Source organism: Archocentrus centrarchus, chromosome 11 (genome assembly GCF_007364275.1).
Source record: "Archocentrus centrarchus isolate MPI-CPG fArcCen1 chromosome 11, fArcCen1, whole genome shotgun sequence".
Taxonomy (NCBI): domain Eukaryota; kingdom Metazoa; phylum Chordata; class Actinopteri; order Cichliformes; family Cichlidae; genus Archocentrus; species Archocentrus centrarchus.
In genome coordinates, this window is record NC_044356.1 from 17,200,229 (window position 1) to 17,214,349 (window position 14,121).

Genomic DNA, 14,121 nt, shown 5'->3' on the forward strand with positions numbered 1-14,121 from the left:
AATTTCCTGGCACCTTTTAATAATGATAATAACACTAATCCTGTTTGGCTGTTTTTGAGGAAGAGAGCCGCTTGTCATCTTTTAAATAATTACTTGCTAGCTGAAATGTAGTCTTTGCAATAGGAGTGCTGTGGTTTTATTTATCTGTCTCTCCCCCCCTGCTTTTATGTTCTCTGCGTAACCCTGCATTATCACATCATCGGGGAAGCAGATCTTTTTTTATTACCTTTTTTATTAGCCATATCTCTGCTGTTGGCAGACCAATAAAAAAGGGAAAGGAGGACTAGAATTGGCAATACACAATTTAGCCCAATTAGTGGGGTATTGCTTGTATGTATTTCCAATGATAGTTCAGTGGTAGCATAGAGCATCTTTGATGTTAGTTAAAAGGTAACAGATAACTGTGGATCGGGTGAGGAAGACGAACCTATTTAAAGAGGCTGTGGCTGATTGTCTAGACAGGATGTAGTAAGCACATCACTTTATTAGCTCATCTGTCTCCATCCGTATTCATTTGCACAACTGCTTGTGTTTTATGTACGTTGTCATAATCCCTGGTTTTCTCGTTGTCAGTTATTCCCTGCCTCTCTCTCTTTAAGCTGTTAAATAGGATCCTATTTATATAAGGCTACAGCAATAAAACTTTGCAGGGTTCAGCTTACCTAAGAGGCTTTTATAGAGAGCTCAATCTTCCCTCTGCTTACTATTTAGAAAGTGTTCACAGCACAATATCAATTATAGCGAATGCTGTAATCACATCAAGATGGACTGTTCATGATATGAAACAAGAGATGGAAACAGTTGTGGGCTTTGCCAAGTTTGGACTCGTGCTTTGGGTAACAGTTTATGGCAAACACGGCTCTTAGCCTGAATGTTCCAGTGCTCAGATTTAATGTAGTGGCATGTTTCTGGATAAAGTTACTATGATCGAGTCATCCCTTTTTCATAAACACACACACACACACACACACACACACACACACACACACACACACACACACACACACACACACACACTCCTCTGTATCTCACATAATGTAACGTTCCCGTTCTTGCTGTCACACAAACGTGGCTTCAGCTTCATTTTATTGCTAACAGCGCTGGTTTCGAATGTGCTTGTAAGTCTTGTGCTTTCCTCAGTTCTTTTCTCAATTTCTCTGTGGGCCCACACTGGTTTTCAGCATCAGCACAACAGTTGTAATATCTCTTGGGTCTGAAGGCAGTGTTGAAAACAGGCTTGCATGTGACGCAAGTGTGCAAACTCTTCACTTTCATGTGTTTGACCTAATTGTGTTGCACGTTTCAAGAGTCGGAAATTATGCCAACATTGACTAAAGGTATTGATAAACTTGGAGCAGGATAGTTTTGAAGAATTGGATAATTTGGTACCAGTTACCAACTGGAACCAGTTCCAGTTCCTTTATGACACTTATTCTAAAAGTCCTCTATAGTCTCGTGCGTGTGTTGATTTTTCTTTTATTCATTCACTACATGTCCCAGGTTTGTGTTTGGTTAATTTTTGCCGCTCTTTTCTTTACTTGTGCATTAACACTTCATTTACCCTTCTGCCCCATGCATTTTTTTTCCCCTTCATATTTTCATATTTTGCAAGTAGATCACAGCCCTTGTGTGAAGTGACACCTGTCCTCAGTGTGCTGTTTTTGCCTATTGAATAGTCATGTTCCTTTTTAATGCCTCTGTGCGGGCGACAGCTGAGGCTGGAGGCATTGTGTGTTCAGGGTTGTCTATCCATGCATCTTTCCATGGCGTTCTAATGAACAGCTTGAGGGAATTTCTTTAAATGTAGGAGAAACATTGACTTGAATTGTCACTGATCTGAATTTGGTGACCAAAAGCCAGGGTCATGGTGACAGAATTCATGTCATTTGTGCCAGAATTTCACACAAATGTCTGATAGGGTAAAACAGATATCTGATATCCAAAAGGTCAAAAGTCATCTTGTTCTGCATAAACATGTTTTTAGGCATTATTTGACAAATTTACGTTTGTTTAAGGGGCTGAATTGATGATGGTTGCCTTTGATTGCTGGACATATGTGGATGTAAAGTGCAAAACGATTGGTTGGAAGAGACACACTAGCACAAAGCAGTAACACTAGTAGCATATTTGATAGTCATGCTCTTTGTTGAGTAGCAATTAATAATAATGGTACCTCCTGTAGGAAAATGGCTTTTAAAGAAATATAAAAATTAAGTGGTATTATAATTCCTTGTATTTAGTGAAAAGACTAACCTCTTTGTGCCGCATTTATTCAAGCACTAAAAGTCTTAAAACTTATTAATTTAAAGATAATTGGGTTCAGTTTAAATTAAGAGCTCTTGTGTGTTAATGAATTTCATCTTATGAAAAGCCAGACTGATAAGAGTTCATGTTGTTTACTGCTTGTTGGTAAACAAACTGCAATTTTTCCTCACACCTTGCCTCCAAATCTAGGGCTTTATGTGAGCAATCATCTCTCAATTTCCCACATATTGAGCTTACTCCCATGTCAGGGCAGGAAATTGACACGTTTTGACTCAGCTCTGTTCTCTGATTGGAGTGTAATCGGAGCTCTGCACCTTTCAGTGGCTACGCCAAATGCATTGTGGGTGTTCTCTAGACATGATCCTATCTACCCTTACCTCAGTCCAGTCCGCAGCAAATTGACAAATAATACCAGGATATCGCATTGCTTCTATTACTACTCGACACTTATAGTGTAGCGCGCACACACACACACACACACACACACACACACTGCAGCGCTAATCGATTGAGGCCACTTGACGGTTCACGTGGGCCCCTGACAGTCTACGGCTTTTACACTTTGTGCGTGTACGAGCGTGCGCCCACGTTTTAAGTGTGTGCGGAAAGGGAGTGTCCGCGTCCACGTGTGCGTGTGTTGTGTATGAAGGAGGCAGTGTGACAAGCAAGTCCATTGCTTTCTCTGAGACATCTACCTCTTTAATATTCTGCTCTTACCATCGCCTCCGCTGGCACACACTGTGAAATAAAGACAGAAAAGAGACAAGCAGAGAGAAAAATGAGAGAGACATCTCAAAGGCTTTGTGCATCACAGAGGAAAGCACGTACAATGTAGCAACAGAAGGGGGGAAATAAAATGGTGGGAAGTGAGGGGGAGATAGGAGAAAAAAATTAAGAGACTGAAAGATGGGGAGATGAAGGAAGTTGTTGCCTGTTAGCATGTGACTGTTTTGGCACACTGTTCTTGTGTAGTCGGTTATTATCAGCTGCCACTGACAGCAGAGGCTCTGCCTTATAGGCTGCTTCATTTTTTTTCAGTAGTGCTCAACAGGAATATAAAGAGGAACTCCTACCACATGTGTGAAAACATAAGTCTACTCATGTAAATGCACACATTTGAATACACCCACACAGTCAGTGAATGGACAAGTCATCTACTAAATGTGTGCTAGCTGCATATCAGAGCGATCATGATAGGTTCACCCCCATTCGCTGACCAAATACACACACACACACGAATACGCAGAGCAATCAATTCTTCACCGGAGGGTAATTGTTTCGGTAAACCTCCCTGCAGTGAAACAATAGCCAGTGGACCACAGTAATAAAAATTATGAGAGTGGGTTTGCAGGTATGCAAAAGAGCCACACTGTGTTTTTAGTCAGCTGCAGACTGAGCTGCATGGGGTTAAATGTTATACTCATAATTCTGTGTGTATGTGCGAAGGATGTAAAATTTTTTGCGTGTAAATCCTGCAGTATTAATTTTCCCATGAACCAAGCATCTAACCTGTTGTTTTCTTCCCCCCTCAGGCCACGGCTCCAGGCCCAGAGGAAGTTTGCCCAGTCGCAGCCCAACTCGCCCAGCACTACGCCCATCAAAGTGGCCGACCCAGGCGGCCTGAACGCCGGCCTGTCCACGGTGCCATCCACATCCCTTTCATCCCTCTCCTCTTCATCCCTGTCCTCCTCTATCCAGGACCTGTCCAGGCGCAAGCCCAAGACGGAGGACTTTCTCACCTTCCTCTGCCTCAGAGGTAAGACACAGCAGAGTGGAGCAGATGGAGACATAATTACATGCATGCCTACAACCCTCGGCAGAGCAGGAGGGATGTTGTTTAACAAGAAAGCTGCAGATATGATATTAGAGGTTTTTATTCGGGTCCAGGACTGAGGTCTATACTAGAAAGAGATGCTACATATTAATTATTATAACACTGAAATGCATTTTCCTGTTGTTTGGCTCTATGCACATAACGATACGTGCATAAGCAACCCTGGGGAGTTTAGGATAGGTTTTGTTAAGTCAGGTTTTGCTCGCCCTCCTCCCACTCATACACACATACAAAACCCTTCACGCATGCTGCATCTAACTGCATACTTGCCCACGGCTAAGATTATCCTGTATTTCATCAGCTTACACATCTCCCCCTCCCACCTTTCAACAACTGCCTGTCTCTTTAACACCCTGCCTATCACCCTCTACTACAGCAGCTGTTCATACATGGAGTACTCACACACACCCTGCACTACAAACTCTGCACAGGTTCATTGACACAATGTAGCACTTTTGATGTCAAATGAACTGGAAAAGCCATGGCAGAGCAATTAGCAGCCAAATTAGTTTTGTTTTGTGTGTGTGTGTGTGTGTGTGTATGTGTGTGTGCACGCGTGCACAGCTGCTCTTTGTCTCATACAGCAGCATTGATTATTGAGTGTCTTGTAAACTATTTGGGTTAAAAACAGCCAGCAATACCTGATCACACCCCCATAAACTGAGTGGTACAGTCACTCAAATTAGCCCAGACACCCTCGACACTCAAGGTTACTAAACAGCTCTTGTTCTTTTTTCCTAGTGAGTTAATGAAGGGCTCATGTTACTTATGATCTATGCTTGCCTGGCCGGGATGCAGAGTGGGTTAGTCCTCTGCCAGGACGCTGCAATAAGTTTTTGTTCTGCCACAGCTATGAATTGCAGTTTAAGGCCAGGGTTAGAAGACCCAAACCTATAAATCCTCTATAAAAATCTGCAGTCTTACCTTGCAGAGCTCTGCAAGAGTATGCAAGATTTTAAGATTTCAAGGCAGATATGATCTTTAATCAGTGAGAAATAATCATGGCTCCATATAGAGGCAGCTTGACAGTCTCGAGCTTTATCTGATGCATGCGTTCTCTGTAAATTGCTCCCTATTTACATGGTAATGTACATGTTGATGACTACAAAAATGGCTAACTCTGCTATAGTTCTTGTCTGGATGCTGTATGATATGACAGTGACTCTCTGTGAGGGGAGAGAGTGACACATTCATCCAGGGCCCAAATATTTCAAATTTTAGGTCCATTTTCTCAAACAACCTTGGTTGTGACTTCTATTTGCCATCTTCCTTTTATCCTTTGTTGAACATCTCACCCGCCCTTTTTCTTTAACAGGTCCTCACAACCAGAATTAATTCCTTTGAAAGACAGAAACGCCTTGCTGCAGATTAATTTGCCGTTATCATTATTAACCTTTGCCCATCCCACAAAAGTCCGCTCAAAACTCAGTAGGGGAAAAAATTTAGATTAAAGTCTGTTGGGGCGTAGTGGCTATATGTTCCTGTTCTGAGGAGAATACTCCTATTATGGAATGTCATTTTAACCTTACAGGGCTCATTCAATAACGTGTAATTGGAGGTTGCTAAAATGGACTCGAGCCTTCTGCGTGATGAGCCTTGATTTACATATATAGGCCATGATGTTACATAGGCTAATGATGCAGTGTCCCATATACTTTGAAGCTGAAATTAGTCTCCTCACTTGGCGCTAAGCTAACGCCATCTCTTGCACACGAGGAGTTGTAGTCTAATGAAGCCTAGGTGACTTGTTCTGACTCAGTTTTGCCGCTGCCGGTCTTTATAATTAAGGTTTGAATTGGTGTTTTGCGAGCTGATTTCTAGCAAGTGTTTAGCAGGGCTTGCTGCTCTCCGCTGTGCTGCAATGTTAATTTTAGGGCTAGGCTGCTAAGCTAATGATTGAACAGTTTTCCACAGGCTTTTTTTTCCACTGTTTTACCACTGTATTTATAGACCCAGTTTGGCTCTTTGTGTGTGTGCGTGTGTACGCGTGCGTGTGTGTATGTGTGCTCTAGCCGTGCTGTGAGGATGACATTTTCCTTTGCAGGGCTTCTTCTGCTCCGTTTTCCCCTTGGCCTCTCATGTGACCCATATGCAGGGACCCTTACCAAGAGAGGGACATGGGAGAATGTCAGCAGAGCCCTTGAGGTTGTGTGTGTGTGTGTGTGTGTGAGAATCCACATCAACCACTGATTGTGGCCTGTCCTGCTTATCTCCTGTGTGTCCTCATATCATTTTCTCTGCATACTTGTGTGTGTGTGTGTGTGTGTCTACCTGCACAAAGCGTCCAGGGTATATAGCCCACGAGGACATCTGTGTTAGCCTGGTTAATCTTTTCAAAGGGACTCAAGTCTTTGATATCGTCTGAAAGCCCCAGTCCCCTTTAAGATTCTGATACATGTCTCTGGTGATCTGACCATCACACACATTAGGCTCCTTCATGTCAGCTACCAAAATGTCTCTGACAGAATCTCCAGCAATGTAATGGAAATCTCAAATCCATCATATCCTGAATTTTCTTTCCTTTCATTCAGATTATTAGCTTTTTAAAACAGGTCGTAATGGGCATTAAGTGACATTCCTACCCTGAATCTCCATCGGTGGTGATTTCTGGGGTGTGACCCAGGTCAAACATTCAGTGTGTAAACACACATTTGCACGCCACCCCCCCCCTAACCACTGCAGTGTTGTTTGCTTATCTTATCTGGCAAACATTAAGCATCCACCCAAAGGCTTCTATCCATCACTCATTCTGACAGCTACATAAAAGCAGTTAAAAGATGAAAGATTTGAAGCGATAAAGTGAGCGACCCAAAAAAAGAAACGAATGTTGTGAAAGCAGGACTCTTGTGTCAGTCTGTATTGTGAAATCGCAACTAACTTGCTGTTCATGCACCTTTTCATCCAATCCCAGATTGTTATTGACACCGTCTTACTCTTGTGGGATTTGTTTTCCCTATGATAATGAATTGGCTGACTGCTGGTTGGTGGTGGTATTGGTGTTGTTGTATCTGAGGAAAAGTTATTTTTAATTCCTCCGTGGGGGAGCAGGGGTGCTGGGATTATTCTGATGCAACGTGGGAGTAACTGGACGGGGAAGTAACAAAACAACAACAACAAAGATTTCTGTCTACTGTATAGAAGGATGCACAACATGTATGCTCACCACCCACACTGTCTTGTGCCTGTGTTCTGTGCGTGTTTATCCCACTGTTCGGCTCTTTCTCCTGCAAACACACACACACACACACCCTAGCACACAAGCCAGAGTGCGCAGTCCTTGCCCGTGTTCTCAAAATGGTGTTTATGTGTGGTCCAGGCCTGTACTTGGGCTGTTTATATCCATGGAGAAAGCCATTTGGGTGGTAGCCAGACAGTCTGCCTCTGGCCTTGTCTGCCTGTTGTAACCTGGAGTGTAGTACTGATGGCTGCAGGGTGAGGGCAACACTGAGGAGAGCAGAGAGAAGCTGCATCTTATAATAAAGTGTTCATTTTAAATAGAGATGCTCACTATAGCACAGTCCATGTCAGAATGATTTTTTTGGGGATGGTTTTGATTGGTATTGTTTGCTTTCTCACCTTTAAAATGATAAAAACTTAACATCAAGTATCAAACATAATTAACACACAACAGCATTTATAGCCAAAGCTAAGTTGCATTGCCCATTCTTATCACATACAAATAACAAATACACCAAAGACTGTAAAAAACAAACTCAACAATCACTGCCTACACTGAAAGCACCAAACTATGGGATTTAACGAGAAAATGCAAGCAAAGCCATGCAAACAGTAACACGGTAAAGTACCACAGGGAATATAAAATGATCCCAGTAAGGGCTCATTTTAAGTTCTGCAGATGATTTTTGTCCAAATCTTAAACTGTTGGATGCGCTGCATGTTAGCCCAAACTCCAAGGAGCCTGTGTTTATAGAAGAGTTTAAGAAACTTGAATGAAATGATCAACGCCCCAAATTTATTTTTAAAAGAAAAAAGTGCCAATGATTTCACATGACCATTCTCCTGGTTAAAAATATTTAAATACTTATTGATTGTGGGCTGCACAAGGAATCGAATTTTAATCTGGATCAAGATTTTCTCGCGCGGCCATCCGGGAGGGGCTCAGAGTAGAGCCGCTGCTCCTCCACATCGAAAGGAGCCAGTTGAGGTGGCTCGGGCATCTGATTAGGATGCCTCCTTGGCCGCCTCCTGGGTGAGGTGTTCCGGGCATGTCCCACCGGGAAGAGGCCCCGTGGTAGACCCAGGACACGCTGGAGAGATTATGTATCTCGGCTGGCCTGGGAACGCCTTGGGGTCCCTCCGGATGAGCTGGAGGAGGTGGCTGGGGAGAGGAAAGCCTGGGCTTCTCTGCTTAGGCTTCTGCCCCCGCGACCCGGCCCCGGATAATCGGAAGAAAATGGATGGATGGATGGATTTTGGCTTCCCACGACCAATATTGGAAACGTGTGCTCGGCCAACAGAACACAAAGCAAACATAAACCAAGCGCTCCCTAAATCACTGCCTGTGCCAATCACAGCTGTTCCCTGCACCGCACAGCTTTAAGTTTCCTGGACTAGTCTGGGCGAGGAACACTACATTAAAAGACAGATATACAACAGATAACAAGGTGTCATAACAAAAATCAAATATTTGGCACAGCAGAAGGCGAAGGGCTTGTTCATCGAAGCGGATCATCACATGTTGTTTGGAAATTCTTGGATTTAGGGCAAGCGATGTTAACCAAGAATAAATCATATGCAAAGAGTTCTGTGGAGTTGGGTCTGTCCTGCAAACCAACACAACTAACTTACTCAACTGCCTGAAAACACACCACAAACTGCAGTACAACGAATGCATGAAGGCCAAGAAAAACAATACAGTGGTTGCTAGTGTGAATCTTCCATCAACCCAGACGTGCTTCAGCGTATCCGTGCAACTCACATCACCAGCACGGCCAAAGATAAATGACCAGTACTGAATACTTCAGGGGAAAGGTCAACATACTGGACGAAAGCTGTTGTCTCCTTGCACAGTTATTTTTTTTTTTCCAAAACCTGCGCTGTATGCAAAGCCTTACAGTAGAAAAAGGGAGAGATCTCACAGCTGCCAAGTACTTTGCTACAAGTTTTAGTCACAGCCATCATGCAGGTACAAGGAAAGAAGAAGTGAGACTTTGTGTTTTACTTCTGGGAAATGCACTTAGGCAGGGTAAATAAGCACCTTATTTGTCTGCAAAGATGTTTTAGTTAATGGGAATGTAGAAAATGTTAAAGTGAAAGCAGTGGCCTGTTTAAGTTTTGGTGCGGTATATTTATGTCTGTTTTTTTTTTTTCCCCCCTGTGAGAGATGCTCTGAAGGTGAAATACAAAGGACGAATTTTATTTTGTTGCAAAGGTTTGTACATAAACAGGAATGTAGCACCGCATGAAAGCGCATCAGCACGTTTCTGTGAGAGTGCGGTAAAGACTTTTATCATGACTTTTATCATGATAAGCATTTTGGCCGTAATCATACAGCCGTGCTTGATTGCATTTCTTTATAAGAGGTTTGGTCAGGGTAGATGCTGCTTTTGGAGCCTTGCTCACCACTTTAATGTGCTTCTCAAATTTCTGGTGGGAATCTGGTACAGGATTGTGACGTCTTGCCTGTGAAACCTGTTTAACGTGTTACCCGCTAATCTTCAGATTGTACCTGTTAGCTTTTGTTGAAGAACAAGCCCTAGAGGGTACAGTTTTCTAAACGCTGAGTGCGTCACGTGCGTTTTCAGACCATGCTGATGGGTTTGTAAATGATATGACAGCTGTTTGAGTACTTTCACCTTTCATGTGATGCATTTTGATACAATGTCATTTACTCCATTTACTTCAGTGAGGAACAAACACACACACACAGAGTATACACAGAACCAAAGATGAGGTAAACGATTAGGGAGTAAATTAATAACTGTGTGCACACACACAATTGCAAATGACCCTCTTACATAAGACTCATGTTTTTTGTAATTTCCTGTGTGCGTATGTGTGTGTGGGTGTCTGTGCGTGTGCGCACGCCATGGCAGTATTTAGCTCTTTGCCCTGTGGGCTTTCTCCTCTGCCTGCCAGCCCCGGTGTGGTGCCTCTCCTCAGGTTCAGTGAGGCCAATCCCTCTGCTCTGCTTACATAACCTCCCAGCTCTGACCTAGTGAACCAAAGACCTCAGAGTCTCTATACGTGATTATACATGTGAAACAACCGTGGAGTGTTCACATCTGTTTTTTAAAAATGGACAGCTAATTCTAATAGAGACACTAAGGATCTTTATCTTTGTGGCTAGATTGTTAGATTTAATAATGTTTGTACATGTTTTTGTGTTTTGTTTTTTATTATTGCCAGAAAATGTTTGCCAAACTAGAAGCACATTTTAACTCGTGGGAAAAAGATTTCATGTCTGACAGCTACTCGTGTGTTTTAAGTGCATTGCTGCTGTGACAGCTGTATTTCCTTCAGGGATAATGCACTTTTCTCTCCTCCAAATGTATGATGTTCCATTTAAGACTGAAAACAGTACATTTGTATATATTTGTGATTTTCTGTTCACTAATGACTCTGTGGAGGAGTTCCTCATGCAGCACTCACTGAGTCTGCTTTTTTTCTTCTAAAGGCAGAGCCGCTGTTTGTGGAGTTAATGGTTTAGCTGACATAAAGGAATGTCAATTGGAGATGTAATTCCTAATCCTTTTTCCTCAAGGAGAACGATGAAGAGTTTTGGCAGAGCTCAGCGCTTGTAAGTTCTCACCAGAGAACCTGTGTTTGCCTCCTTTTCCTACCTCCTCTTAAAAACAATGTTCATACTTCCTCAACACAGATTCAGCACTTAGAACTAAGTCAGCACAACCACATGTCCCCATGGCAGCTAAACCCTCCTGATTGACTATTTAAATTGTCCTCATTGTTTCAATTCCAGTTGAGGGGACAAAAGAAGGGTAGCCAGAGAATGGAGGGTTTATAATTATGCCCCCCACCCAAGAGCCCTGTTAAAAATGACAATCCTAATAGACTCTTTCAGACCTAATTATGATTTGTCTGCGGCAGGAATGAGGTGGATGAAAAACTGGTGTAATTGGGGGATTGGGCACATGCCCTGTTGGAGATCTTGGGGAAGGAATGAGCGGTGTTTTCGTCACCTTGTGTGCATGTGTGCATAACTGTGTGTGTACAATTTTTAGGCACTGATGGATGAGGGCTATAAATTTCTGGTATCAGCTCCAGAAGTATTGTTGCCACTGCTGTAGGATGCCCGCGGTCAGTACTGGATCACTGAGTGTGTTTGGCAGACTCAGTCTGTGTAATTGTCTCTCTTTGCCCCTTCTGCCACTATCCAAAATCCTAGACAGTATTATTTTGGGGATCTTGAATATATTAGGCCCCAGTCACACAGGCCTAGAGAGTAGCAACCACCAGTCACAAGGGAAAAATGTGTATTCCCCACCAGTTGTGTGATTGAGGCCTTAGAGGAGTCACTTGCATTGTTGTTGTATCTTGATTGTTGTCTAAAGCTGGCATTAAGCCTCTCTTCTATAGTTTGTGCTCGCTTCCTTATTTCCAGCGCATCATCACAGCAAAATATGTGTGAAGCATGTTAGTTTCAAAGTAAAGTCGTTTTCTGTCAATTTTCTGTTTTCTGGCTCATGATTTGGGCTAAACTAGACCCTTTCAGCATTAAACAGACACAGAAAAACAAGAAGCTCTCAACTGCTCAGCCCCTCTTGTAAAAATCTGACTGATTCTATATAAGAGCTAAATAGCTGCTCCATATGAACAGCTATTTTACCATAACTCCATTAAATTGGTGCACATAAGGAATGAAATGTTTGTACACAGTTAATTGTGTTTGTACGCTTTCAGTGGTTCATCTCGACTCCCCTGCAACCCCAAAACAAGCGCCCACCCCCATCTTTGCCCTCAGGTGCCCCTGTGGTCTGTTGCCGTTGGCCTGCTGACCCCTGCTTAGGGCAGTAAATTACAACCATTTAGCTAATGAAGCAAGTCATTAGAAGCTGATTGGGCCGGTGTGCGAGTCGCCTCAGAGCGTTTGTTTGGTCTGCGAGAGGAGCGTTTGCTCTGTCGCCAAGATAAACGAGGTGTGTGTGCTCTGCGTTTGTTCGTGTTGCGTGTGTGTGTGGCATTAGGGACATATGTGTGTGGCTATTTGGATCTTGTTGGTTTGTGTGTGCGCGCTGCGGTCAGCCAACACCAGAGGCCGGATCCAGAGGTTACAAGCCAGAAAACATGTAGCAGAAAAAGTGCCACTGCTATTTACTCATAATTGTCTGCATCCTACTTCATATGCTCGAGAAACCGCAGCATAAGCGCACTCTGGACATGTGTTGTCTTCACTTCTTACTTTAATCGGTTGGAGTGTGCGAACTGAGACTCACAAGCAGCCTTACTGTATGGATGAATGCAATGACCATATTTAACTATGCAGAACAGATGCTTCATGCCTGTCAGACCTCTTTATGACGTTAAAGAGAGCAGATAAAACAACAATTTTCAGGGAATCTGCTGCTACTACAGACCCCCCCCCCCCTCTCTCGCTCTCTCTCTCTCGCTCGCTGTTGCTCTCTAAGGGGATAATTAGAAACTGGCAGAGATGCTGTGTAAAAAGTACGATCCAAAGCACAACAAGATTTATTATTACCAGGCTTTAGTTTGTGTTTGGAAAGCTTTGATATGTGTGTGCTATTTAAACTGAGTTTTCAAAATAAATGTAACGTGACATGTGCTAACCACATGTCCTCTTACTGGCCAATAATAGTCACTGCACTTTGAAATGAAAATTAATCTACGTTTAAAGATGTAGTATATGCTCCAGAAAAGGAAGTTGGAAAGTTGGGATAACGATTTCAGTGAGTCTGGTTCTTTTTTGTTCTCCAAAGCAAAAAAGATGCTATCAAATCTATGTCAGCGTAAGTTGTTGGTTTACAGCAATCTGAGGCATATTATTTACTCATTTTACTTTGCAGCGATGGTTACTTAAAATGGAATTCCTCAGGATGTAACAGTATGGCGTTGTGAATGCATTTTGTGGGATGCATTGCACTGAGAAAACTTTATTTATCCAAAAAGCTGGCTGTGTTGGAGAAGCCAAAGCATGAAAAACAACTTTCAGTAACTCAATATATAAAGGTAAACATATGATATCACAGGACAAAATAGCACAGAAAGTTTTTTTTTTTTTTTTTTTTTTTAATAGACAAAAGAGGAGCTCAATTAAAAAGACGAAAAAGAAACGTTTTGTGCAAAAGTTTTGAGCCACCCCTCGTTTCTTTGTGTTTTGCTTTCAAGGAGCCAGATTTTCTTGTCATTTTAAAAATGGTCTTGAGTAATAGTTCTCCAGGTTTTCTGACACACAGTTTGACAGGCATGAAATAGTACTTGTGTTTTAACAAGGTGATTCCCAAAGACCTCTTAACTGAAAACTTGGCAAATCTTGGCACAGTGTGTAGTATGTCCTTAAAAAAATGTGTGGAAACTGGAAAAGTGGAGGACAAAAGAAGTGTCCTGCCTTAAAAAAATATATCCATAACAGATGAACGATGTCTGAAAGTCATGTCCTTAAGAAACAGGGAAAAAATCCAGGAAAGGCCTGACACAGGGCCTGAGAGCTGTATCTAGACCTTCAGTTGATCCATCTATTGTTCACTGAAGCCTCATCAGAAATGGTCTCAGTGGAAGGATGACTGTCAAGAAGCCACGCTAAGGAAGAGAAGCAGGGAGAAAAAGCTGATGTATGCCAAATTACACAAGAGCTGTACTGATAATCAGTGGCAACAGGTCTGATGGAGCGATGAATGCAAATTTTACATATTTGATTCAAATCATCATTAATATGTATGAAGGAGGTCAGGAGGTACAACAGTGAGGGTCTACAGCCATCTGGACTCACTGTGGAGGCTCTGTCATGGTTTGGGCAGAAAAGCACCATCAGATTTTGATCCACCATGCAATACAATCTGGAAAGCATGTGATTGGCAGTTGCTTCA

The 14,121-nt window shown here is 42.6% G+C and overlaps 1 protein-coding gene across 2 annotated transcripts in view; it reads left to right on the forward strand.

The window, feature by feature from the left end:
* jarid2b (jumonji and AT-rich interaction domain containing 2b) overlaps nt 1–14,121 on the forward strand; it is a 110,899-nt gene that overhangs the window by 69,072 nt on the left and 27,706 nt on the right. For both annotated transcript variants that reach the window (XM_030740533.1, XM_030740534.1), the window contains exon 4: nt 3,798–4,021. In XM_030740533.1, coding sequence (XP_030596393.1) covers nt 3,798–4,021 — 224 coding nt within the window. The remainder of the gene's footprint in view (nt 1–3,797; nt 4,022–14,121) is intronic.